At 49.3% G+C, this 26,067-nt stretch overlaps 1 protein-coding gene across 1 annotated transcript in view; it reads left to right on the top strand.

The window, feature by feature from the left end:
- The window catches only part of Tfcp2l1 (transcription factor CP2 like 1), a 73,775-nt gene extending 52,736 nt beyond the window's left edge, over positions 1-21,039 (top strand). The window contains exons 9-15 of the mRNA XM_004659745.2: positions 2,795-2,843; positions 2,926-3,019; positions 6,279-6,369; positions 7,639-7,742; positions 11,488-11,630; positions 17,053-17,104; positions 18,571-21,039. Of these exons, the coding sequence (XP_004659802.1) occupies positions 2,795-2,843; positions 2,926-3,019; positions 6,279-6,369; positions 7,639-7,742; positions 11,488-11,630; positions 17,053-17,104; positions 18,571-18,617 (580 nt within the window). The 3' untranslated portion in view covers positions 18,618-21,039. The remainder of the gene's footprint in view (positions 1-2,794; positions 2,844-2,925; positions 3,020-6,278; positions 6,370-7,638; positions 7,743-11,487; positions 11,631-17,052; positions 17,105-18,570) is intronic.
- The last annotated feature ends 5,028 nt before the right edge of the window (positions 21,040-26,067 follow it).

The raw sequence follows: 26,067 nt of genomic DNA, 5'->3' as shown, positions 1-26,067 counted from the left end.
AGGGTGGCCTCAAACTGACAGTCATCCTCCTACCTCTGCCTCCCGAGTGCTGGGATTAAAGGCGTGCGCCACCATGCCTGACTTAGGTTTAGCCTTTTTTCCCCAATGTGTGTGTGTGTGTGTGTGTGTGTGTGTGTGTGCAAGTTTTTGTGTTTGAGTAGAGATGTTTGCATGTCATGGGTCACGTGGAGGTCAGAGCACAGCTTGAGGTGTCGGCCCTCGCCTTTCACTGTGTTTGAGGCTTGGTCTTCGCTCTTCACCATCGCATTTGTCGGGCTGGCCCGCAGGCAGCCAGGTGAACTTCCCCTCTCCACCTCCCTTCTTACTCTAGTGCATGTGAGGATTTCAGATGCTGGTGCTACAACATCTGGCTTTCCATGGGTTCTGGGGATCTGAACTCAGGTAGTCATGCTTACGAAGCAAGCATTTTGTCCACTGAGCCATCTCCCTAGCCACAGCTTTACTTCCTTTTTTTGTGTTTTTAATTTTTTGTTTGCAGAGAGATTGAAAGAGAGAGAATGAATATGGCCCCACCAAGGCTTGTTTCATGCACTACTTTGTGCATCTGGCTTTATGGGGATACTGGGGACTAGAACTCAGGTCATTAGGCTTTGCAGGAAAGCACCATGACTACTGAGCCATCTCTCCAGCCCCCCCCCACCCCAACTTTTTTTGTTTGTTTTGTATTTTTTAGGTAGGGTCTCACTCTTAACTCTGGCTGACTTGGAATTCACTATGTAGTCTCGGGGTGGCCTTGATCTCTCAGCGATCCTCCTACCTCTGCCTCCCGAGTGCTGGGATTAAAGGTGTGTGCCACCACGCCTGGCTTCATGCAGCTTTTTCTAATCTCTATTTACTTCTGAAAATGGTGTCTGGTTGATTAAAACTTACCTTACAAAGCCTGGTCTTGCCTGTGGTGGATCAGGACATCTCTGTTGGATGGCCTCAGGTGTCCAGAGTGCTGATAGCCCAGGCAGCTGGGAGGCCGTCCTTGCCCTTCATCCAGCTCTTAGGTACTCTCAGAGTAGGCTGTTCAGCTAGTAGCCGCCACCCTAGGTTTCAGGGTTTTTAGCACTGGAATTGGTCTCACTGAACCCTGCCTGGCTCTGCAAATTGACTTGTGACCCTGAGGATGCCATGGCAAGATAGTGCAGATATTACTAGTAGACTTTGGCTGTGGCAGGCCATGTAGCCTGGTGCCCATGGCATCATTGCAGAAGTCTAGGTCAGATACCTTGAACAAATAAGCATGGAACCACAGTGTTTTATTCTTGCAGATGCCCCCTGAGGCCCAGCAGAGAACTATATTGTGAGAAAAAGCAAGCTTGGGCTGGCAATGTAGCTCTGTTGATAGAGTGCTTGCCTAGAATCCGCAAGGCCCTAGGCCCAATCCCCGGCACCACGTAAACCAAGTGTGGTGGCTTGTGTCTATAATCCAGGCAGAGGCAGCAGGATCAGAAGTTCAGGGTCACTCTTGGCTACATAGGGAATTTGAGGCCATCTTGTCACAAAAAAAGAAAGGAAGGAAGGAGGGAGGGGGAGAGGAAGAAAAGAAGGAAGGAAGGTTGCCCAGAAGTTGGATTTTGTCAAAGTGAAGTTTCTTTTTGAGGAGTGACAGAGGCAGAACAGGTGTCAGTCATATTTACTTCAGGTAGGCCTGCGGGGTGTGTGTGTGTGTGTGTGTGTGTGTGTGTGTGTTCACATGCATCACGCATGTGGGAGCATTGGGATAATACGCCCATACATGTAGAGGTTAGAGATCAACATCAGATGGCTTTCTTGATTGCTCATCACCTCATTTATTGAGACAGCTTCTCTTACTTGAACCCAGGGCTCCCAGATTTGCTTAGTCCAGCTCTCCAGCTTGCACCCCAGGGAGTCCTTATGTCTACCTCCTGAGCACTGGGATTACAGACAGGCCACCACAATCACATAGGTGCTGGAGGCTCTGAGCTCTGGTCCTCAAGCCTGTATGGCAGCTTCTTTATCTTGTGAGCCGTCTCCCCCGCCTGACCTGGACGGCAATTTCCATAACCTCTTTTGAACACTGATTTCCCTTCAAAAGAGGGTTGGGAATTCCTTGCAGGGCCAGGAGGAACGTACTTATGATGTCAGCATTGCAGACGTTTGATGACTATTGAGTATAAGCTTCATCCCTACTAAGCGCTTAAAAGTTATGTTAAAATCTAAGTCATAGTATTGTTCCGTTTTCACCATGTCCAAGCACAGAGCGTTACCGTGTAGCCGTCACCTCCAGCCACCTGAGGGGACCTTGGCTTTCTTTCAGCAGGCATCCTATTACAAGGGCAAATGTGCAGACCTGTGTTTTCCTACTGGGAAAACCCTGGTCCCATCTTTCCTTCTGAGTGGATACCAACCTGTGGATTCACTGTAATGGTGCCCATCCAGCAAGGATTCTGTTGAGTTGGTTTGGCCGCAGTTTCTCGTGCCCCATGTTGAATTGCTGGGAGGAACATGGCCTGGGTTCCATTCAACCCTGCCCTTGGGCTAGAGAGGATCTGATCAGGACCAACAAGGCCCGTGATTGTTGAGGCTCAGGGCTCAGGGAGCCGTTGTCATTGGCTGGGACCGTGTGGCCCATCTGAGCCTCCTGTGCACAACAGATGGGTCCAGGAAGCAGTCTGAGGATGGGACATTGACTTCTCAGCCATTTCCTCAGGACTGCTTTAGAGCAGCTCTCACACCTGATGGGATGTGGGCACCAGCTAGGTGGTGGGGCTGCTGCCATGTCCCTGGAAACTCACCTTCATCTCGGGTCCCGTCTTCGTTACAGCAACAGCTCTCCTACCCACCCGGTGGAACCCCCACCCCTGGGCAATGATGTAAGTGTGCGCGGGCGAGCGGGGGTGGGGGTGGCAGTCCCCTGGGCTCCATGGCCTTCTCAAGCCTCTCCTTTCTCTCCAGCACCTGCTCCCATCGGCCTCCATCCAGGACGCGCAGCAGTGGCTGTACCGGAACCGCTTCTCACAGTTCTGCCGCCTCTTTGCCAGCTTCTCTGGTGAGCATCAAGGACTCGTGTTCAGAGGCCACACCACAGTGGCCTGCACCCGCTTCAGGACCGGTCCCTGTCCCGAACCTGTGCTGGATTCCACAGGGCTATGGCTGTGTCCAGAGGACTCACAATAGCGTGACTCTGCTCTCTTGCATGTGCTAGCCTTGGCCCAAATGCTAAGAGAGGAGAGACACGGGCAGTATGGCACGCCATCCCTACTCGTTCCCAGTCGAGTGTGACTCGCATGGCTCTTTGGATGTCTGTATTCAGAGCCTTTCAGGAATGGATGAGCTCTGGCCTATGCAAATAGGGCCTTCTCCGCTACTCATGGCGATAAGCTATTTGGCATGTGTGCACTGTACTCTGTTAATAGTGCCATGCCTTTGTCTCCAGAGCCACCACCTAGAGTTGGCAGTGAGGTCATAGGTAGGACAGTAAAGCTTCTGTCCACTCCGTGGAAGGTTTTGAAAGCCCGGATGAGGGAGGGGCCTCAGACAAAAGAAATCCCGAGCCAGGTGCTGTGGGTTCAAAGGTGAATGGAGCAGTCACCGTGGCCGGAGTAAAGGTCCTGCCTGAGCCGAAGGAGCAGTTTCCAAGGCCGTTCGTGACAGTGGGAGACAATCCTTCCCAGGTCATCTCAGCTTCCTGAGAGCCTTCTTGGTAGAGGGTGTAAGTTGCAAGAAGGGACCTTGTCCCCCATAGAAACTGCCCACCTCGGTGTGCTGTAACCTGCTAGGGTGGGGGAGAGAAAGAGGGCTTACCCAGGTACCCTTCGAGCAAAGGCTAGAAAGAGGGCACTGGTGGAGAGCTTTGCACGCAGAAAGGGCAGAGGCCACAAGGTGGATGTTGCTCAGCGTGGTTACAGAGCAGAAGGCCAAGGAAGACGACAAGGTCAGGCCAGCTGGGCCCTGACAGAACCACGGAAGGGTTCTGGCATTTAGTTCCGAGTACAGAGCTGTGACAGAACTGGGAGGAGACTCCTGCCTCTAACATACTTCTTTGGAGAGTCTATGGGCGCTGGGACCTGGTGAGGGAGGGGCGCCGTGGACTTTGAATAAGGTTCAGTCTTCGTAAGACTGGCATTTTTTTTTTTTCCAAGGTAGGGTCTCACTCTAGCTCAGGCCGACCTGGAATTCACTATGTAGTCTCAGGGTGGCCTCGAACTCACTGTGATCCTCCCGATCCTCTGCTTCCCGAGTGCCTGAGTGCTGGGATTAAAGTCATGTGCCACTACACCTGGCTAGAAAAAAATATATTTATTAATTAATTTATTTTTATTATTAGATATGGACATATTTAGTATGAAAACAATACATGTTGGTACCATCCTTTCCCTCCTCCCTGCCCATTTTTGGAAGAGGTTTTCCTTGTTGGGGATGCAGGTCGACCCCATGGGTATTGTGGGTCATACATTATGGGGGCAGCAGTCAGTTATGGGGGAGAGGCAATGTCTGTGCAAAATGTCCTAACTTGTGGCTCTAACAATCTTTCTGCCCCCTCTTCCGCAAAATTCCCTGAGCCATGCTGGGAGCATTTTAAGTCTACTTCAGTGATGGGCTCTTAGGAGCCTCTCCATCTCTGGTTTGGTAGGTGTTGAGTGTCCTCAATATCTGTCTCCATCACCCTTGTGCTGATACCAGCTTAACTAAGAAAGCAGCATTCTTGCTCATTCCCCCACTTCCTCTGTGGCTTCAGCCGGGGCGGGGATGGAGTGCGCTGGGTCGTTTTATCTCCTCAGTCCCAGCTCCCATTCCAGACTGCTGTACTTGCCCACACACTGTCCTTGCAAGGAACTCAGTTCAGGAGCACTTTTTTTTAGAAAAAATTTTTAAATTTTTATTTATGTATTTGAGAGCGACAGACAGAGAGAGAAAGAGACAGAGAGAGAAAGGATGGGCATGCCAAGGCCTCCAGCCACTGCAAACAAACTCCAGATGCATGCATTCCCTTGTGCATCTGGCTTACGTAGGTCCTGGGGAATCGAGCCTTGAACCAGGGTCCTTAGGCTTCACAGGCAAGCGCTTACCCACTAAGCCATCTCTCCAGCCACCTTTTATTTTTTTAATGACTCCCCCTCTGTTTTCAGAGAGGAGCCTTTTTGTTTGACTTTTTAAGGTATGGTCTCATTCTAACCCAGGCTGACCTGGAACTCACTATGTAGTCTGAGGGTGGCCTCAAACTCATGGCAATCTTCCTACCTCTGCCTCCTGAGTGCTGGGATTAAAAGGCATGTGCCACCATGCCTGAGTCTCTTTCTTTGAAAAAATATTTATTATTTGCAAACAGAGAGATATACAGAGAAGAGAGACAGAGAATAGGCGTGCCAGGGCCTCCAGCGGTTGCAGATGCGCTCCAGATGTATGTGCCACTTTGTGCATCTGGCTTTACATGGGTACTGGGGAATTGAACTAGGGTTGTTAGGCTTTGCAGGCAAGCGCCTTAACCACTAAGCCATCTCTCCTACCGTGGCATTCTTATCATTGTTCTCTGTCCCCAGAGACATCCCAGACATCCTTCCTCTACTCCTTTAAGTGGAGTGGCAGGTCTGTCTCTGTGGCTGTGGTGCTTTGGGTCTGGAAAACTTTTCTTCGGCAGTATCTGCTCAGTCCAAACCCACACATGCCTGTGACCCAGCAAACAAATCTCATGGAGGAGAATGTCCCATAGAGTCTGCTTATAGCAGCCCCAAGCTGGAAGCTTTTCTTTCCCAGGCATAAATGATCTGATCTCTCTGCTTAGTGAGTCCTGAAGCATGATGGTTGGAGGAGCCAGCTGTTGAAGAGTCCCCTCCATTCAAGCACATTTCCATGGCCTTCAGCGAGCAAGCCAAGTCTGCCCGCACCCTCCGGCATCGGGATAGAGCTGACTGCCATGAGGAGTGTGGGAGGCTGCTAGTGTTCTGCCACTTGGTCTGCGTCCAGGTCCCCAGCTATGTTTGCATTGTCAACCTCCAGTGAACTGTGTACCTGTGCACAGGGATGCACGTGTGTGACCAAGTGGCAACATGCTGATAAAAATCTGTGCATACATTAGTGCCACTGCAGAGTATGAAGGGAAGGCAGCCTAGTGGCCTTCCTGTGCAGACCTCACAAGCACCAGCTGTTCGCTTCTGACGTCTTGTAGCCGTGAGCACATGGAGTCGTTGAGCTCTGCCATTTCTCTCTGTCCCACCAAGGGCGAGGCTGGGTCTTCTGTCCACTAGCCCTGGTGTTGGGTCTACAGTTACATGCCATGTGTAAGCCAATGGCCCATGTTCCCTGCCTAGGCGCTGACCTGCTGAAGATGTCCAGAGATGATTTGGTCCAGGTCTGTGGCCCTGCGGATGGGATCCGGCTCTTCAACGCCATCAAAGGCAGGTGGGTTTCAGCTTCTTAGAGAAGCCAGCTGATGCTGTGACTGCCAGGCTGTGTGTGGCAGGAAACCCCGCCTGTGTCCCTTGAACTGTGAGTGGGCTGGATGATGGGATGGGATGTCGGGAAGCTTCCAGCAGTGTGTGTGAAAACGCAGGAAGAGGTGCTGGGAGGGAGAGGACAGTGAGTGACATGTTGTGTCAGAGGTCATCTGGATGCTGTGGTCCTTGCCTGGGAACCCTTCCCCTTTCTCCCTTTGACCGGAGCCTCTGGATCTTAGCCCAGACTCTGGGATGCTTGCAAGGTCCTGGCTCAGAGCTGCCTCCTCGCCGACCGGACTGTGTCCCTCAGGGATGGGCACTGGGCAGTTTTCAGGGTAGAGCTGTCACATAGAACAACCCACTGTCATGAAAATGTCCTACAGTCACAACGACCGGTCTAGGAGTGTCTCACCATGTGGAGCCTGTAACACTTGAGTTAATATGATTGTCATGACTGAATTTTAGCACTGGGGAGATGGTTCAGTGGATAAAACATTTGCTGTACAAGTGTGAGGACCTGAGCACAGATCCCCAGCACCCATGTAAGTTCTGGGTGGGCATGACGGCCTGCCTGGAATTCCAGCACTCGAAGGTAGGGACAGGTGATTCCCCAGGGTAAGCAGGTTAGCTGGACTAGCTAAACTGATGCGCTCCAGTGAAAGACCTTGTCTCAGTAATTAAGATCCCTAGCAATCCAGAAAGACACTGGTGTTAACCTCTGGCCTCCACATCCACGCTACTCACATGTATGTATGCCCACACGCACGTTCCCACACTCACAAGCATATACCCCCACCATACATACACATGTAAAAACCCTAAATTTTAAATTGCACTGAATTTTTGTAGACTGAATTTATTTTCTGGTTCTGGGGATAAGACCCAGAGCCTCAATGCATGGCAAGCATGTGCTCTGCCACGAAGCTCCATCCCCATTCCATCTCTTGAGATCCTGATTTTGAGATTCTCTTCTGTGGAAGAGCCTCTCCGTGGGTAGTTGCAGGACCTGGGGAAGGGCCAGCCAGCCCTCTTCTGCAGGAAAGCCCGTGAAGCCATAACGACCCATCTGGGCTGCGTTCTGACCCTGTGGACCCTTTCATGATGTGCAGTCTGAATCCCTACTGCCATGTTTCTTCCACCCGGAGTCCCTTGCTCTGCGGTTCCATTTTGAGTTCTAGAACATTCTGGAAGAAAAGTCCATTGCTTCAGCTAATTATTCCTCTCCTTTTGACAGGAATGTGAGGCCAAAGATGACCATCTATGTCTGTCAGGAGCTGGAGCAGAACCGAGTGGCCCTGCAGCAGAAGCAAGATGGCAGTGGAGACAACAATTTGTGTGGTGAGTGAGGGGAACAGAGCCTGCGGCCTGGCTCTCGAGCCTCACCCAGCGTCTGCTTCTTCAATAGTTAGTTTTCTTGTTGCTATGACAGAATACCTGACGAAAACAACTTAGGGAGGTGTTTATTTCAACTCGTAATTTGAGGGTCATGGCAGGTGGGAAGTCGTGATGGCAGAGCTTGAGGTGGCTGCTTACATTGCGTAGTCAGGAAGCAGAGTGAGAAATGCTGGTGCTCAGCTCCTTTTTATTCAGTTGGGGTCTCCTCACAAAATGATGCCACCCAGTTAGGTTCTTCCCACCTCAGTTAACCTAATCTAGAAACTTCCTCACAGACAAGTCCAGAATTTTTTAAAAAAACTATTTTTATTTACTTATTTGAAAGACAGAGACAGAGAGAAAGAAAAAGAAGCATAGAGACAGAATGGGTGCGCCAGGGCCTCCAACTGCTGTAAATGAACTCCAGACACATGTGCCACCTTGTGCATCTGGTTTATATGGGTCCTGGGGAATTGAACTCGCTTTGGCTTTGCAGGCAAGCGCCTTAACTGTTAAGGCATCTCTCCAGCCCAAGTCCAGGATTTTGTCTCCATGGTGATTCTAGATCCCATGAAATTGACAGTTCAGCTGTTCTGTTGTGAGTCTTGAGTTCACACAAGGTAGGGACAGGTGATTCCCCAGGGTAAGCGGGTTAGCTGGACTAGCTAAACTGATGCGCTCCGGTGAAAGACCTTGTCTCACTAATTAAGATCCCTAGCAATCCAGAAAGACACGCACACACACACGCACACACAGGACTCAAGAGTGTGCTCGGCTTAGTGTGAGTCTTGAGTTCACACACACACACACACATGCACACACACGCGTGCACACACACACATACACACAGGACTCAAGAGTGTACTCGACTTAGTGTGAGTTCTGCACGCACAGTGCTGGCCTGACCTCCCACAGACCCATAGTGCCATCTTACCAGGCATCCTTGTCCCAGCTCTTGCTTCCAGTGAGTGGCAGGGTCCGAATTTGAGCCCACAGTTCCCTGCACTAGAGCCTCTTATGTCCCAGGATGTCTCTTTGGCAGGACTGAGGGGAGACGGCTCCAAAGAGCCCCATGCTGCTTGTTTGTCATCCACACTGGGGGCCAGTGAACAAAAGGTCATGGTGACCCGTGTCATCGCAATCTTCCTAAGTTTTTATTTGGTTTTATATTTATTTGGTTTATTTGGCTTGTTTTGTTTTTTTTTTTTCAGTCAGTGGCCTGGTTTGTTTTAGGAGTAAAAGCAGAAATAGTAGAAGTAGCTTGGTGCCAGCATTGGAAGGGATGGCATAGGGCCTGTGCCAGGGCCTGACGGTAGCACAGCCTTTGAAATCTGGACACGCTGATCCACTGTGTAGCAGGAGCTCAGCGTTCCTATGACCCCTTTGGTGGTAGCTTCCTGTGTGTGCTTATGAGACACTGGGCCTGGGCTCAGAATCTGAACCAAATGTTGTCAGTTAAGGAATTTAGGAAACTTGTGTCAGATCTAGCTGTGTTTTTTTTTTTTATTAAATAGTTTATTTTTATTTAGTTATTTGACAGAGAAAGAGTGGGGGAGAGAGGGAAAGAGAATGGGTGTGCCAGGGCATCCATCCACTGCAAGTGAACTCCAGATGTGTGTGCCCCCTTGTGCATCTGGCTAACATGGGTCCTTGAGAATCGAACCTGGGTCTTTTGGCTTTGCAGGCAAATGCCTTAACCACTAAGCAATCTCTCCAACCCCTGTGTCTTTTTTTTTTGAGGAAGTCGAGACCCCTTAAAATTGAGCCCCTCCACTCCTAGGTGCCCTTGGAGTTAGCTCCAACCTGGCTGGTTTGGGTTTGTCTAAGGAAATGGTGTCACCACCATCACCTTCAACTTCCTGAGCACACAGGCTCTACTGGGAAGTAGCCACTGGAAACAGGGAAGACTAGAAAGGGGACATGGGTCTTCCTCCACCCTTCAGTCAGGGTCACAGCTGGCTGCCCATCAGGGTCAACTAATGTTCTTCCACCCTTCATCTCCAGCTGGGCATCCTTGGGTTGGGTGGGTTCAGGAATCAGCATTTCACATACCAAGAGAGGTGGAAACACAAGCATAGAGTGCCGGCTGGCATGTGCTCCCCTGCTGATGGGCCTTACCAGCCTTCTCAGTGCAGGGATTCACACTGGTGCCCAGCGCTCTGGGCAGGAGCATCCTTACAGATGAGTTGTGGCTTTTCAGGATGGCTTGGGAATAGAGGCAGGCTCTTGCTAACCTATTGCCCCCTTAAAAAAGATGTTTGTTGCCACATGTTCCCCCTCGTATGTGGATCCTAGCGACAGATGATTGGGCTTCTGCGTGAGAAGGAAAAAACTCAGTAGCAGAGGCCAGTAAGTTAAAAAGGAGATATAAAGGGAAGAGAAAGGAAGGAGGAGGGTACTTAATAGGTTGGTATTGTATATATGTAAGTACAATGATTGAGATGGGGAGGTAATATGATAGAGAATGGAATTTCAAGGGGAAAGAGGAAGGGAGGGAGGGTATTACCATGGGATTTAAAAAAAATTTTTTTTGTTCATTTTTTATTATTTATTTTTGAGAGTGACAGAGAAAGAAGCAGATAAGGAGAGAGAGAGAGAGAATGGGTGCGCCAGGGCTTCCAGCCACTGCAAACGAACTCCAGATGCATGCACCCCCTTATGCATCTGGCTAATGTGGGTCCTGGGGAATCAAGCCTTGAACCAGAGTCCTTAGGCTTCACAGGCAAGCGCTTAACTGCTAAGCCATCTCTCCAGCCCCCATGGGATATTTTTTATAATCATGGAAAATGTTAATAAAGATTGAGGAAAAAAAATTTAAAAAGAAGCTTGTAAGATCTTAAAAGAATGATCCTGGAGTGATTGCTCAGTGGCTAAAGGCGCTTGCTTGCAAAGCCTGATGGCCTGGCCCTGCAGCGGAAGCACGATGGCAGTGGAGACAACAGTTGTGTGGGGAGTGAGGGGAACAGAGCCTGCAGTCTGCCTCCTGAGCCTCACCCGGCTTGCAAAGCCTCATGACCTGGGTCTGATTCCCTAGCACCCTGCTAAAGCCACATGCACAAAGTGGTGCCTACATCTGGAGTTCATTTGCAGAGAAATGACAAATTTCTTTTATGTGAAAAGATGTGGAGTGGGGTTAGTATGCTGTGGAGGACAGTGGAGAGCGTCAAAGCCACGGCTTCTATTCTGAGGCACAAAGAGAATCTTTACTTCTATGGGTCTTGGAGGAAGATTTTGGGTTTTTATGACCCAGCTGTTGAGCTAGCCTACGAGCTAGCAGCCACAGAGGTGCTGGATCGGGATGAGGGACGTCAGGAAGGCCCTGGGGGTAGGGCATAGCAAGTGTTCTTGCGTGTGAGGGGTTCTGGCAATAAGGGTGCTGCTTTTGTTTGACGTTTTAATTTACAAGCAGAGACGTAGAACGAGAATGGGCACTTCAAATGAACTCTCAACACGTGCTCCACTTTGTGCCTCTGGCTTTTTGTGGGTACTGGGGTGTCAAACTGGGGTCATCGGGCTTTGCAAGCAAGCACATTTAACCAATGAGCCGTCCCTCCAGCCCAAGCCTGCGCTTTGTCCTTTGGGGAGCAGCAGCAGCGGGGGACAGGGGTTTTGAGTGGCAGAGAACTCCTGCAGGTGGGGATGGCTGCCTTTGGAGTAGCCTGAAGCTGTGTCCAACAGTGCTCTCTGCCACTCTCCGCTCTCTGCACAGTGTACCACGCCATCTTCCTGGAGGAGCTGACGACCTTGGAGCTGATTGAGAAGATCGCCAGTCTGTACAGCATCCCCCCCCAGCACATCCACCGGGTCTACCGGCAGGGCCCCACCGGCATCCATGTGGTGGTGAGCAATGAGGTGAGCAGCGTCCCGGACCTGGCGCTACACTGGGGCTTTGGCTCTCCTAGAGGATCCCCCATATCAATCCCCTCACTGGAACATCCCCGTGGGGCTTGGGAATGACAAGCATGTCTCCTTAGCCTGTTGACTGCTTCAACAGAGGCTGCCCACGGTGCTGAAAGCAGGCGTTCTAGCCTCAGGTGGGCCTAAAAATCTGCTGAGTTGTGGCTCATCAACCCTCCCTTGGTTGGGCTTCCCCCAAGTGAGCCACAAAAGAGCCAGTAGTTAGATGAAAGGCAGCGGTGGCTCACAAGAGACGGGAGCAAGACCTCATTTTAGGGGTGGAGGTGCCACCGGGTCTGTGGGCAGGATAAGCTGGTGCAGGGTGGAAGCAGCCACTGGCAGAGAGCCCAGGAAGCAGACGGGGTCCTGTCGGAGCAGTGCCTGCTGACGGCCGGAGCGGCAGGGAGCAGACTTGCCGCCCAGTGCAGGCACCCCTTGCACGGAGCAGATACTCACAATAGTAGTTGTACTGGTCACCTCTCTGATTGCTACAATAAAATGTCCAACAAAAGCAGCTTAAGGGAGGAAGGGTTTAACGTGGCTCACTGTTTAAGGGGACACAGTCCATCATGGCAGAGAAAGCGAAGGCATGGCAGGAATATGAAGCAGCTGGTCATTTTCAGTCCCTCAGCAAAAAGCAGAGACAGATGAGTGCTGCTGCTTACTGTCTCCTGTTTGTTTTTTTAAGTTATTTATCTGCATGCTTGTATGTAAGTACGTATGGGCACACCAGGATCTCTTGTGACTGCAAAGCGTCCAGCTTTTCATGGGCGTTGAGGAACCATGCCTAGGCCCGCAGGCTTTGCAAGCAAGTGCTTTTAACAACTGGTTCATTTCCCCAGCCCCACTTTCTCCTTTTTATTTAGTCCAGGACACCAGCCCATGGGACAGTGCTGCGCCCAGTTCGGATGGGTCTTTCTAGTTCAGAAAAGCTCTCACAGACACGCCCACAGGCTCACTTCCATGGTGTCTCTAAATTCTGTTAAGTTTGTAACTGAGACCAAGCAGTATTCTTGCTCCATCCTTCCACTGACTTTGGCGGCAAGTGGCGGCATGTGTGGATGCTGTGTCAGTCCGCTTCCTGTCATTGTGATGAGCACGGCGGGTCATGAACTGATGGAAAGGAAAAGTTGACGTTGACATACAGTTGTGTGTTGTGGGGCCTGTGGTGATGGTCCAGTTTGGTGGGACAAAGCACTTACCTTACAAGCACAAGGACCTAAGTTCTGTCCCAAGAACCTATGTTAAAAAAAAGAAAGGAAAAAGAAAAAAAGAAAGCCAGGCATGGTGGTGCATACCCGTAATCTCAACACTAGGATCGGGGGAAACAGCGGATCCTCAGTGCGTGTTGGCCGACCACTCTAGCTTACTCAGTGAACTCCAGGTATACCCTTTCTCTCTCTCTCTCCCTCTCCCTCTCTGCCTCTCTCTCTCTCTCTAATAAGTGAATAAAAATAATTTTTTTAAAAAGTGTTTATTTTATTTATTTAAGAGAATGGACACACCAAGGCCTCTAGCCATCACAAATGAACTCCAGACACATGCGCCACCTTGTACATCTGGCTTATGTGGGTACTAGGAAGTCAAACCTCAGTCCCTAGGCTTTGCAGGCAAGCACCTTAACCACTAAGCCATCTACCCAGCCCATTGCATTCGCTTCTAATGCAGCTACTGTTTTCATCTTGCTTTGAGAGTTGTGTAGACCAGATTGGCCTGGCACTTGTGGCACTCCCCCTGCCTCTGACTCCTGAGTGCTGAGATGACAGGTATGTGTCACCAGGCCCGTGTTATTTTTCTTTTTTCTTTTTCTTTTTGCCTCCATTTGACAAATAAAGCGGAGCCAGAAGTTCCGGTCCTGGAGCTGGCTTGAGAATAGCCAGAAAGGTGGAAGGGCCCTGAACCACAGGCAGCTGCAGTGGCCTGGAAACATGTCACTGTGTACCTCAGAGAGGACTGCTTTCTGTGACGACCAAAGACTCAAGTGTGCCTTGTAACTTCACAGGTCCCTGGGGAAGTCCTCCCCCCCAACCCCCCTTGCCCTGTGCCCTCAAGAACAGGTAGTTAAGCAAGTGAAGCAGAGAGGAGAACTCAAATGCCACCCTGGCTAAGTAGGCCATTCTCATTCCCCAAAGTCTCCTTGCTACTTAACCCCAAATCAGTTGGAAACCTTTGCTTCTGAATTTCCCAGAGTGCTGGAGGCAGCCTGGCCAGCCGAGGAGCCAGACCCTGGGGTGCGAGGGCACTCAATTAAACAAGGCAGTTACTGATTAAGCCCTCATGGGCCCTGCTCTGGGCTTTGCATGCCCAAGTGGCTGGGTGGCCAAGAGTCCAAGGTGGAGCAGGTCGCAGTATAGAATAAATGTACTTCACGCGTCATTAGGCCCTGCAGGGAGGGTCAGGGTCGACAGACAGGTGGATGGGTTTGTAAGGTTGGAGCCAGCAGTCCGAGCAGGCAGTAAAAAGTGGGCTGCTTTTTATAAATTTTTAAAATTTATTTGAAAGAGAGGGAGGGAGAGAGAGAGAGAGCAGGAAAAGGGGGGGGGGAGAAAAAATGGGGCTTTTTTTTAAATTTGGAAAAGGGCTCTGCTATCCTATTGGATGTTGAGTGTGTGTGTGTGTGTGTGTGTGTGTGTGAATGTGTTTGTTTTAAATTTTCCTGAAGTGTATAACAAAGTATACATAGGCAGAGATTTTAGACTTATATAGTTTAATAAGTACCTAGCTCTTGCACTTGGTTATTAGAATATGATTTTAGAAACCACTTTGTAGGCTCATACCATTTTCTACCCTTACCTACTCATGGGTATTTTGTGGTAATGATTTCCTCTTTCCTTTCACATGCTGCTTTAAAAAAATTTTTTTTAAATTTATTTGACAGAGAAAGAGGGAGGGAGAGAGGGAGAGAATGGGCACACCAGGGCCCCCAGCCACTACAAACGAACTCCAGACGTGTGCGCCCCCTTGTGCATCTGGCTAACATGGGTCCTGGGGAATTGAACCTGGGTCCTTTCGCTTTGCAGGCAAATGCCTTAACTGCTAAGCCATTCCTCCATCCCACATGCTGCTTTTATATGCATGTATGTGTAGGTGGGTTTGTGTGCATGTGTGTGGATGTTTAGGTCAGAGGATAACTTCTGGAGTCATACTCAAGAAAGCTGTCCCATCCTTTGACCTCTTTGAGACAGTCTCATTGGCCTCAAACTCAAATTAGACTAGACTGACCGGCCAGTGTGCTCCAGAGATCCTCCTATCTCTACTTGCTAGCCCTGGGATTATAGGCATGCACCACTATGTGTAGCCTTTTTAAAATTTTTATTCATTTATTTGAGAGAGAAATTTTTAAATTTAATTTGCAAGGAGAGAGAGGGGTGGAGGGAGAGAAGGGGCATGCCAGGGCCTCTTGCCACTGCAAATGCACTCCAGATGTATGCGCTACTTTTTGCATCAGGCTTTATGTGGGCACTAGGGAGTTAAGCCTGGGCTGGGAGGCTTGCAAGTCTCTAACCTCTGAACCATCTCCCCAGCCCAGCCTAGCCATTGTTATGTGGGTTCTGAGGATGGAACTCAGGTCTTCATGATTACAAAACAAGCATTTTACTAACAGCTATTTCCCCAACCCCTTATTACTGTTTTGTGTAAAAAAAAAATTTTTTTTACAGTCATGTGTCCCTTAAACAATAACATTCCTGTGAAATGCTTTACTAGGTAAGTTCGTCATTGCGTGAACCTCCTGGTTGATACTCACCTGAACCTGGATGATACAGGCCAGTCATTGTGCGTGGCTCAGTGCAGTCACGCAGTGTGATCACAAAAGCCTGTTCTAAAATAGCACAATGATAGTGAACGTGACGTTGTCACTGTAGGGTCCTCATCAAGCTGCTCACGCTGTGTGTGATCATCTGTGCCGCCTACCATCGTCGCACACACAGATAACGGTGGTGTTGCCCCATTACCAGGTGACGGTGCTACTCGGCAAAAAGACTTTTCCGGCTCCATTATGCTGTGGCACCACCACTGTCTCTGTGGTCTGTGGTTTTGCGATGCGTGACTGTGTTTAGTTACTTCTGTTGTAATGTACACATTCCATGAAAGTTCCAGTTCAGAGACTGGATGACCCAGCAACGAAGTAAAAGCAAAGTGGGGCTGACTCACAGCACCCAGTGTGATGCTGCTGGCTGAGTCCTCTCAGGCTGCTCTCTCCTGGGTGTGTATGTGTGTGTGTGTGTGTGTGTGTGTGTATGTGTGTGTTGGGGGGAGCTGCTTCTTGGGTGCACATGCATGCGTGCATGTGGAGGCCAGACTCAGGTATCATATGTTTCTTAGTTTCTGTTCACCTTTTTATGAGACAGAGCTCACCAGAGAACCCCAGGGATCACCTGTATCTTCCTCTCCAGTGCTAGGATTAGAAGTGTGTGCCATCATGCCCAGAATTTAAAAAAAAAAAAATTCTTTGTTTATTTTTATTTATTTGACAGCGACAGACAGAGAAAGAGGCAGGGAGAGAGAGAATGGGCATGCCAGGGCCACCAGCCAGTGCAAACGAACTCCACATGTGTGCGCCCCCTTGTGCGTCTGGCTAACTTGGATCCTGGGGAATCAAGCCTCAAACCGGGTCCTTAGGCTTCACAGGCGAGCACTTAACTGCTAAGCCACCTCTCCAGCCCAGTGCCCAGAATTTTTACATGGGTTCTGAGGGTTGAACTCAGATTCTCATGCTTGCAAGGCAGGCACCTAGTTCACTGAGATATCTCCTCAGCTTTACTTTCCCATGCTTCACAGTCAAGTTTCTGCTGCTTGAAATTGCTGTTGTGGGGCTGGAGAGATGGCTCAGCAGTTAAAGTCACTTGCTTGCAAAGCCTGACCGCCGGTGTTCAATTCCCCAGTACCCACAGAAAGCCACATGCACAAAGTGGTGCATGTGTCTGGAGTTTACAGTGGCAAGAGCTCCTGTGATACCCATACCCACTCTCTCTTAGTCTCTCTCTCTCTCTCTCAAATAAATAAGAAAAAATAAATTTAAAAATTGCTGTTCTAAAGTCGGGTGTGGTGGCACACACCTTTAATCCAAGCAATCGGGTAGTAGAGGTAGGAGGATCACAGTGAGTTCAAGGCTACCCTGAGACTACATAGCGAATTCCAGGTCAGCCAGGACTAAAGTGAAACCCTACCTTGACAACCCCCCCCCAAAAAAAAGCAAACTTGCTGCTGTGTCACACGCTGATTCCGTGTTGTTCCCTTGTAGTCTCTCTGTGCCTGTGTTTGTACAGACAGAGTGGCGTGTTGTCTGTGGTTATAAGTGGCTCCGCTCCGTGTCACCACCAAGCTTTTTTATGTTACCAACTCATCGTTGAGGGAATGTCTCTCTTTTGCCTTTCAGATGGTGCAGAATTTCCAGGACGAGTCTTGCTTTATCCTTAGCACATTAAAAGGTAACCCTCCTCCCTGTCTCCCTGTTTCATCCACGCATACCATCTGTATCCCTTGGTTTCATGAAGTGAAAGGAGTGCTGCGTGGAGTGGCTCGTGGGATCTGCGTGTAGGGATCCGTCTAGACATACTTACTTGGAGCAGCCTTCAGGCACAAGGAAATACAGACTTCCTCTGGAAACCAGCATTAGCAACACAGGAGCTAGTGAGTCTGGCCCCAGAGATTTCCTCAGGGAATTCTTAGGCCAGGCAATTTTCTTTATGAACTTGGTGTGTCTGAGCATTCATGGAGGGCCTTGCGGAAGCCCAGCAAGGAATACAGTGACGGGCAGGGTGGATCAGGGACTTGGAGTTCTGCATGAGCCAGGTGTTCCAAGAATACATCTGCAGGCCCGCTCTGTGCTGGAAGAGTGCACTCGTGTGCCAGGAGCCGTGCGTCTCCACAGAAGACAGAAGAGACCTGCTGTGACATTCCTTGGGGACAGGAGGGGAGGAAGATGGATTTTGTCAGAGCAGAAGACTGGGTCGTGGGGAGGCCACTTCCTTCTCCCTTGTTGTGTGCATCTGGCCTGTTTTGGTCAGCTTTCTATTACTGTAACAAAGTGCCTGCAACAGTCAACTACAAATGAGGACAAGCTCACAGTTTTGGAGGTTTCAGTCCATGGCCTTCTTGGCCTGTGCTGAGGTTGCACATGGCGATGGGAGAGTGTGGGTGCGGGCAAGAAGAGGAAGAGCTAGACTTCAGTCTCCCTCCGACGTCACCCCTCCTTTGATCTCATTTCTTCCTATTGTGCCCTACCTCGTGAAGGTCCCATCACCTCTCAGCAGTACCACAGGCCAGGGACCACACCTTTCACACAGGAGTCTTTGGGGGCTTTTAAAATAATGAGTACGTGTGCATGTGTGTGCGTGCATTCATGTGTGGATGGGCATGTACACATGGAGTCCAGAAAAATAGTCCCATATGCCATTTCTTAGGAATACCATCCACCTTTGCGAGTGGCCTGGAGTTCACCAGTTAGGTTAGACTGGCTGGCCAGTGAGTCTCAGTGTTCCTCTCATTTTCATCTCCCAGCACTGAGATTACAGGCTTGTGCCAGCCACCACACCTGGCATTTCTAGGTGGGGTCTGAACTCAGGTTCGCATGCTGTGAGGCCAGCATGTTATCAACTGAGCTCAGTCCCCAACCCCAGGGATATTTAAGATCCAGAGTAGAGCCCAGGCAATGAGTGCCTTTATGAGCCTGGGAGTGTTGACATCCGAAAGAGGCATAGCTTACCCACGGTCTCCTTCGATGCAGGCACTCAGGGCTGGGGCTCTGCTGGGAGACCCCTTGTCATAAAGAAACTCGTGAATGCACATGCCGAAGCATGCACCGAAGACCTGCTCTCTGCGTGCATACTCACCCATACGTAATCTGAGTGGTCTCTGTCAGCGGCGTAACACGTGCCTGCCGTTTCTCTTGCAGCCGAGAGCAATGACGGCTACCACATCATCCTGAAGTGTGGACTCTGAGCGGCAGTGACCTGCACCAGCCCCCAGCCCCATGGACCCCGCGGATGTAGAAATCAAACCACTCGTCAGCTGCTGCCTCTCCTGATGAGCTGAAACTGGGAGAGACCTTGCCCCGGCCAAGAAAGCGACAGACCATCAAGTGGCCAAAATCCACAGACACAAAGTTTGGCATGCGGAAAGCTAGTGTCTGGCTCCCTTCTCCCTTCTTCCTGGCCTCCAGCTTTTGAACTGTTCTTTCCTTATTCTGTTTCCCAGCCCATGTTCTCTGAAATTCCCTGCCCTTTAGTTAGAGGCTTCTTGAGTACGTCGGTCCCTCCTGACCACTCCTCTGGTTCTGTGGCAGCTGGCTTTGTGGTCGGCTCTGCCAATTTGAGGGGGTCACTTTACCCTGCTCTCCTGGCCTACTTCTAGAAGGCTTCCCTTCTCAAACAGCTGAGTGGGTACCTATTTCTCCTGTCTTTAGATGAATCAGTGGGGCTGGGGCTATTCTGTTCTTTCCCCCCTTTGTCTGTCACCTTGTTTCTAGGCATCTGTTACTTTGAACTCAGCGAGGCATGCGTGTCGCTGCATCGGCAGGGTACATGTACACTCTGGTGTGTATGTGTGCCTGCTCATGAATGCTAATTCTGAGGCCTGTTGCAGACTGGGAAATGAGGTGGGGATAGAGAGATGTTTTCTTAACTTCCTTGTGAGTGACCACTTCAGTATAGTTTTACTTCCTGAGCAATGCTGAGTAAGGAGAACTACAAGGTGACCGTGTCATTATGTCCTCAGGTGACCTTGACCATCAAAATACCAGGCCCTTGGGCTGGGGGTGTAGTTCAGTGGTCGAGCCCTTGCTTAGCATGAGTGAGGCTATGTGTTTCACCCCAGTACTGTAAAATGCTAACAAGAGCCTTTAATCCCTGCACTTGGGAGGCAGACATAAGAAGATTGCTGTGAGTTCAAGGCCAGCCTGAGACTACATAGTGAATTGCAGGTCAGCCTGGGCCACAGGGAGACCCTACCTTGGAAAAAAGCAAGCAAGCAAACAACAACAAAAAGCCAGAACCTTTAGGACACACTTACAAAATAACATTTTAAGAATACCTTATTTATGTTTCTGGATTCCCCCTCCTTCCCCCCCCCCCTCATAGGGCATATGTTTAGGGTACTTGGCCTCCATTGGTATAATTGAGTCACCTTCCTTAACTTTGGGGAAATTTGAGTAACAGTAGCTGCGATAGACTCAGGAATTCATCTTATCTTGCTTCTGGTCTCAGGATCCAGGGGTCTGTCCTAGCTCAGGGCTTCAGCTTTTTGGAATTTAAATTCTCCCAAGTCACAGCAAGGCAAGCCTTCTGACCACCAAAGTTTTGTACAGTGTAATGTGAGGCTTAGAAATCACCTGATCTGGTAACACCCTGTTTTTACAGTTGGAGGAACTGAGGCCCAGAGTGGCAAAGCTACCTGCTTGATAGAGTGATAGAGAATGAAATAAGGGGTTCTATTAATGATTTGGTTGGGACAGCATGAAGACAGTCTCCTTGTCCTTTTTATGGTGAAATGGCTATTAACAGCTTTATTTAGATAATATTCATGTGCCTTAGGGGTTCCCCATTAAATGTGTACAATTCTGTGGATTTTAGTAAATTTGCAAAATCAGTCAATTTTAGAGCATTTTTATCACCTTCAAAAGAAACCCTATACCTGCCACCACCTCATTTCCCAGGCCTGGGAAACAGTGACTGTCTTCTGTGTAGTCTGGTCTTACCCATTCTGTACAAATTTGGAATCTTAAAATGAGGCCTTTGTGGTCAGTTTCTTTCATTCAGGGATGTTTTTCAGGGTCATTCATAATAAGCATACTTCATTCCTTTCTCTTGCCACATACTGTAGTGTGTAGGGTGGTTCTGCATCCATCACTTGATAGAAATTGGGACTGTCTCAGCTTTTTGGATGTCATGAGTAATGCTGCTATGAACAAGTTTGTACAGGTTTTTTTTTTTCCTTTCAAGGTAGGGTCTCACCCTAGCTCAGGCTGACCTGGAATTCACTAGGTAGTCTCAGGGTGGCCTTGAACTCTTGGCGATCCTCCTACCTCTGCCTCCCAAGTGCCGGGATTAAAGGTGTGCCCCACCACGCCCAGCTGCACAGTTTTTTGAATGGACATGGTTTCATTTCTTTTGAGAATGGGAATAGAATTGCTAGCTCATAATGCTAATGTTTGGCTCTTTAAGGTGTAGCCAGGCTGTTTTCCTGTGGCAACTCCACCACTGTGGGTTCCCATCAGTGGTGAAGGAGAATTTTAGTATCCTCACCTCCTCACCAACACTTACTATAATCTTTTGTTTGTTTGTTTTTAAGACAGGATATCATGTAGCCCAGACTGTCCTAGAACTCCTTATGTAGCCAAGGATGACCTTGAACTTAGGATCCTCCTGATTCCACTTCTTTTTTTTCCTCAATTTTTATTAACATTTTCCATGATTATAAAAAATATCCCATTGTAATACCCTCCCCCCACTTTCCCCTTTGAAATTCCATTTTAAATTCCATTCTCCATCATATCCCCTCCCCATCTCAATCAGTCTCTCTTTTATTTTGATGTCATGATCTTTTCCTCCTTTTATGATGGTCTTGTGTAGGTAGTGTCAGGCACTGTGAGGTCATGGATATGCAGGCCATTTTGTGTCTGGAGGAGCACGTTGTAAGTAGTCCTACCCTTCCTTTGGCTCTTACATTCTTTCTGCCACCTTGTCCGCATTAGACCCTGAGCCTTGGAAGGTGTGATCAAGATGTTACTCAGTACTCCAGTCACTTCTTTCCAACACTATGATACCTTCTGAGTTGTCCCAAGGTCACTGCCATCTGAAAAGAGAAGATTCTCTACTCAAAGTGAGAGTAGCCTTAATATAAGGGTATAAATATTAAGAGAAGTGCTTACTGGGCAGTTTGATAAGCATAGTATATACACTTATCCAGACATCAGCAGATGTTACACCCCCAGGGCTCATGACTACCCCTGTTTTAGGTTTTCAGTATCAGGGATGTATTCCCCCCCATGGAGCGGACCTCCAGTCCAGTTGGAGGGCAGTGGGTTTCCACCATGACAGACGTGCCACTATTGCACCCATTGGCTCATTTGGCCTGGCTGGCCAAATATAAGGCTTGCAGTGTCGACTGCTGAGTATCTTCACTGGTGGTATCTCTTTCTCCCATTGAACTACATGCAGAATGGCTTCTTCCAGCTTTCTGTCAGCAGGTCTACAGCTCAGTTCCAGCAGGATTTCTCAGTGGCCTTGCAGCCCTGCTTCCACTTCTTGAGTGCTGGGATTTCAGGGGTGCCACCACACCCGGTTTTGTGCATTGCTGGGGACGGAAGCCAGGGCTCTGTGCCCGCTGCGTATGTCTCCTGCCAACTGAGCTAGACCACCAGCCCTAGTCTTCTAGCATTGTGGTGCACGAGCGGGCGAAGCGGCGCCCTGAAGCCCATGGTGGTTTTGATTTGCATTTTCCTGATGTTCTTGCATCTTTTCTGAAGAGCTGTTTGGACGTCTCTTCATGTGTTTGTTGGTCATTTGTATATCATCTTTGGAACAAGCTTTTAATTGTTGTCTCTTCATTATTGAGTTATTCTAGATCATCATTGGAAGATACATGCTTTGTAGAAATCTCTGTCCCTGTGGTTTGTGTTCCCTTTCTTAGGTTCCTTTAAAGTCAAAAGTTTTTGATTTGGCTGGGCTTGGATGCACACAGTTCATCCCTAGTATTTGGAGGCTGTTACAAGAAGATCTGGTTAAAGCCAGCTTGGTCAACATAGTGAAATACTGTTTAAAAAATTATTTTAAGTTTGGATAATGTCAGGTTACCCATTTGTTTTGTTGTTTTTGATGCCTAACCCAAAGTTGGGAAGATTTTATACCTATGTTTTCTTCTAAGAATTTTTTTAAAGTTTTCATTCTCGCAGTGATCTCTGATCCGCTCTGAGCTTGTTATTGTATATGGTATGTAGCAAGGGTCCAACTTCATCCTTTTGTGTGCGTGAATCTACTTGTGCCACTGCTGAAAGGACTGTTCTTTCCTTTGGCATGGTCCTGGTACCTGGCTAATGGCCCCTGGTTCTTGGATATTTCTAGAGCATAATGGTGCCCTTGGCAAGTGCATCACTTACTTTTCTCATTGCTGTGATCAACACCTGATAAAAACAAAGGGGCTATTTCAGCTTATAGCTGGAGGTGGGGAAGGCACAGCAGTGGGAGCGGTTAGGCCATTGGGTGCTTCACAGCATGGCTGGGAGATGAGGAGATAAATGATGGTGCTTAGCTTTCTTCTTTGTGTGTGTGGGGGGGGGGCGGGGGGACTTGAGGCTGGGTCTCTAGCCCAGGCTAACATGGTGTATTACTCAGGATTCTCTAGAGGAATAGAACCGTCAGAATGAATTGTATTAAAAGGGGAATTTATTTAATTAGCTTATGGCAGTCCAACAATAGCAGCCTGCAGACTTGAGAGTCATGGAGTCAGTGGCTGCTCAGTCCACGGGGCCGGATGCCTCAGCAGTCCCAGCCCAGCACTGAAGGGTTCCTGGAGAGCTGCTGGTCTTCAGTCTGCACTGGAGGCCGAGGAAACTCGGTTCCCATGCCCAAGGAGGACAGCCGAGCAGCAGAGATGCACATAGGATGGAAGCACTCTCCAGCAACAGCGCCGGCTGCCAGGCGCGAGGAAGGGGGCTCTTTCCTCTCCAGGCTTCCATCCACAAAGCCCACCAGCGGGAGGGCCGCCCATTCTGGGGAAGGGCTCACTCAGGGAGGGATTCCTCCTTCAGGCAATCCTTCCTAGAAGCAGCCTCAGAGACCCACATAAGAGGGATGCTGGTGGATTCCTAATCAGATCAAGTTGACAAGAGAACTTAGCCATGAAAAGTACACCTGACCCTCCATCTTCCAATAGCTAGTTAAATCTTATAGCTTGGAAAGGAAAAGACAAGTGCTGTGAGTGTACAAGGAGTGATTTGGTATCAATATATTTAGCTGCCCACCACTCATCAAAAGCAAAAAAGCACAAGCAAAAGCTGTAGGGTTCATTTTCCATGCACTGAAGTACAGACAAGCCACCTTGCATCCTATTCTGGCCCAGTGCTTCCTGTGAACTTGGGAGTCCAGGGGCCTGGACCTGCTGAGCAGAGCAGCTTCCCCCAGGGCCTTCCACACATCCCATCCCACACTTTCTAGAAGACAAAAAAAAAAAAAAAAAAAACCAAAAAAAAACAAAAGGTACATGCATGTGCTCCTCTCTCAGCCTAGACCACCGTCTTGAACCTGAAACCCAAGCCAAGCTCTTCATGAACTGTCTTTCTTCTCTCCTTCCTAAAATCTTGTAACACTCACCATGAAGCCATGAAGCTTGCCCAGCTCTCTCTGCAAGGTAGCCTTGTTAACCACGTTATGCCTGTATGACAGAGACAAGCTGCGGGAAGCGGTAGGCACACCTTTGAAAAGGGCAGGATGCAGTGGGGAATTCCAGGTCCTGGATCGGGGGCCTGGAGGAAGGTCAGGTATTGCCCTGGTAACCTCTTGCCCCGGCTGCCCGGAGCCCCTTGAGCAGAGCTGTTAACCTAGAGTCGGCTTCACTAGGTAGGGAAAGACTGAAACTCACAACTTGTCTCAAGTCCCAAGTCCAGTTTAGCCTCAGGGGTTGGCCCAAATGACTAAAGGTCTGAAAATGATTAACGAGTTGATAAAATAAATGGAAAAAGGCTCTTTAGCTGTTGTCAGTGGAAAAGAAGGAGAAAGTCCTCAGGCTGTCTGGGACAGTGAGAGAGCTGAAATTGGAGGGTAGGACATGGGGAAATTAATGCTCCCTGTTGCCCAGATATAGGAGGACTATGAGTTAGGGGTCTCGGGTCTGTGCCCAGAATGAGTGACTTTGCCTCCTGAGGGGTTTGTCATCCCTTAGAAGATACAACTCATGGATAGAATGTTTGGGCCTGGGTTTGAGTCCCAACCCTGTTCCCGGAATACACTGGGAGACCTCAGAGTCTGTATGCACAGACATAAGGTTGGGCTGAGGGACCACAGAGCTTTCCATCACAGTCACCCAGGGGACAAGTGACCTTTCCGAGTGCTCTTCGGTGGTGCAGGGCCGTGGTGCTGTGCATTCTGGGATTACGTGCGCTTGTCATCTTGGCTTGCCTATAGCAATGTTCGACTCACCAAGCACCCATGGCTGCGGCGGCGTCCGTGTGGGCGCTTTCTTATGCACAAGGACCTTGACCAGCTTTGCATTTGGGGAGCCCCTGACACCCCCCCAGCCACCTCACCAGCAAGGCCCCTAATGTCAGTCCCTATGCACCTGCCCCTGGCCGGATCCTTTTGCCCCTTGGTTTGCATTCTCAACAACCTTGCTGGTGCAGCTGGCTAGAATAAGATACCATTACCTTCTGTCGTTTCTCCTTTTTCATTGCTCCTTAGAGGTCGGACAGTGTGGGACTGCGGGCCACAGATCCTGCTAGAACACCCAGGTATCATTTCCAGGGCCAGTCCAGTTCCCCAGCTCCTGAAACCCTGCTAAGCTTCTAGAAGGCTCTGGCCTGTGGGTAATAGCTAACAGGCCATGGCTTGCGTTGTCACATTACTCCTATGGGATAGTGAGCAGATCTCATTCCCTTCATCCCAGAGGTCCCCCCAGGTGGGCTGCGGGGGATAGAGAATACCTCCTAAGTCAGGGACCATTTTGGGGTCTCCATCAAAGCAGCATTTACCCAGGGCAGAAGGACCCAACCTAGCCCCGTCTGATGTTGCCATTGATTGGCTGATGGGAAACATTGTCTCAAACTCAGGTGAGGGAATGACAACCAACCCCTAACCTCCATCAAAGGTACACTAAATGATGATTGTTGAGTTGTGCAGGTTAAATTGCACGGGGCTAGGGTTGTGGCCCAGTGGCATAGTACTTGCCTAGTATGAGCAAAGCCCTGGGTTCTATCCCAGCGCCCCTAACCAACAATAAATTACAGTGCACTAGGTGTAGTGGTATCCGCCAGTGAAACCAGCACTTGGGAGGTCAGCACAGGGGCCTTAGGAGTTATAGGCCATTGTGAGCTATGTTCTTTGTCTCAGACACAACCTTGGAAATTTGTTTTAAGCTAATATAGTGACGGTATTGTCTTTTTGCTCTTAAAGACTAAAATATTCTAACCTTTTTTTCCCCCTACTTTTATCTGCTTTTTGGTTGGTTTTATGGTGTAGTGTTAGGGATTGAACCCCGGGCCTCACACATGGGTGGAAAGTGCTTTACTGCTGAGCTATACTCTCAGCCGAGCTCTAGACCTCCTATTACCCTCTGTTGCTGTTACATTATTTAAAGGAAGTCTCGGGTGTTAAGGACTGTTTTAGGCAACAAAAGTGTATTGCATGAATTTAGAAGAGATGCATTCAGATGAAAAGTCTGTGGATGTGCCTTACCCTCTGGG

Source organism: Jaculus jaculus, chromosome 5, assembly GCF_020740685.1.
Source record: "Jaculus jaculus isolate mJacJac1 chromosome 5, mJacJac1.mat.Y.cur, whole genome shotgun sequence".
In the NCBI taxonomy this organism is placed as follows: Eukaryota; Metazoa; Chordata; class Mammalia; order Rodentia; family Dipodidae; genus Jaculus; species Jaculus jaculus.
Note: the sequence above shows the minus strand (reverse complement) of the source record. Positions and strands in the feature narration are given on the sequence as shown.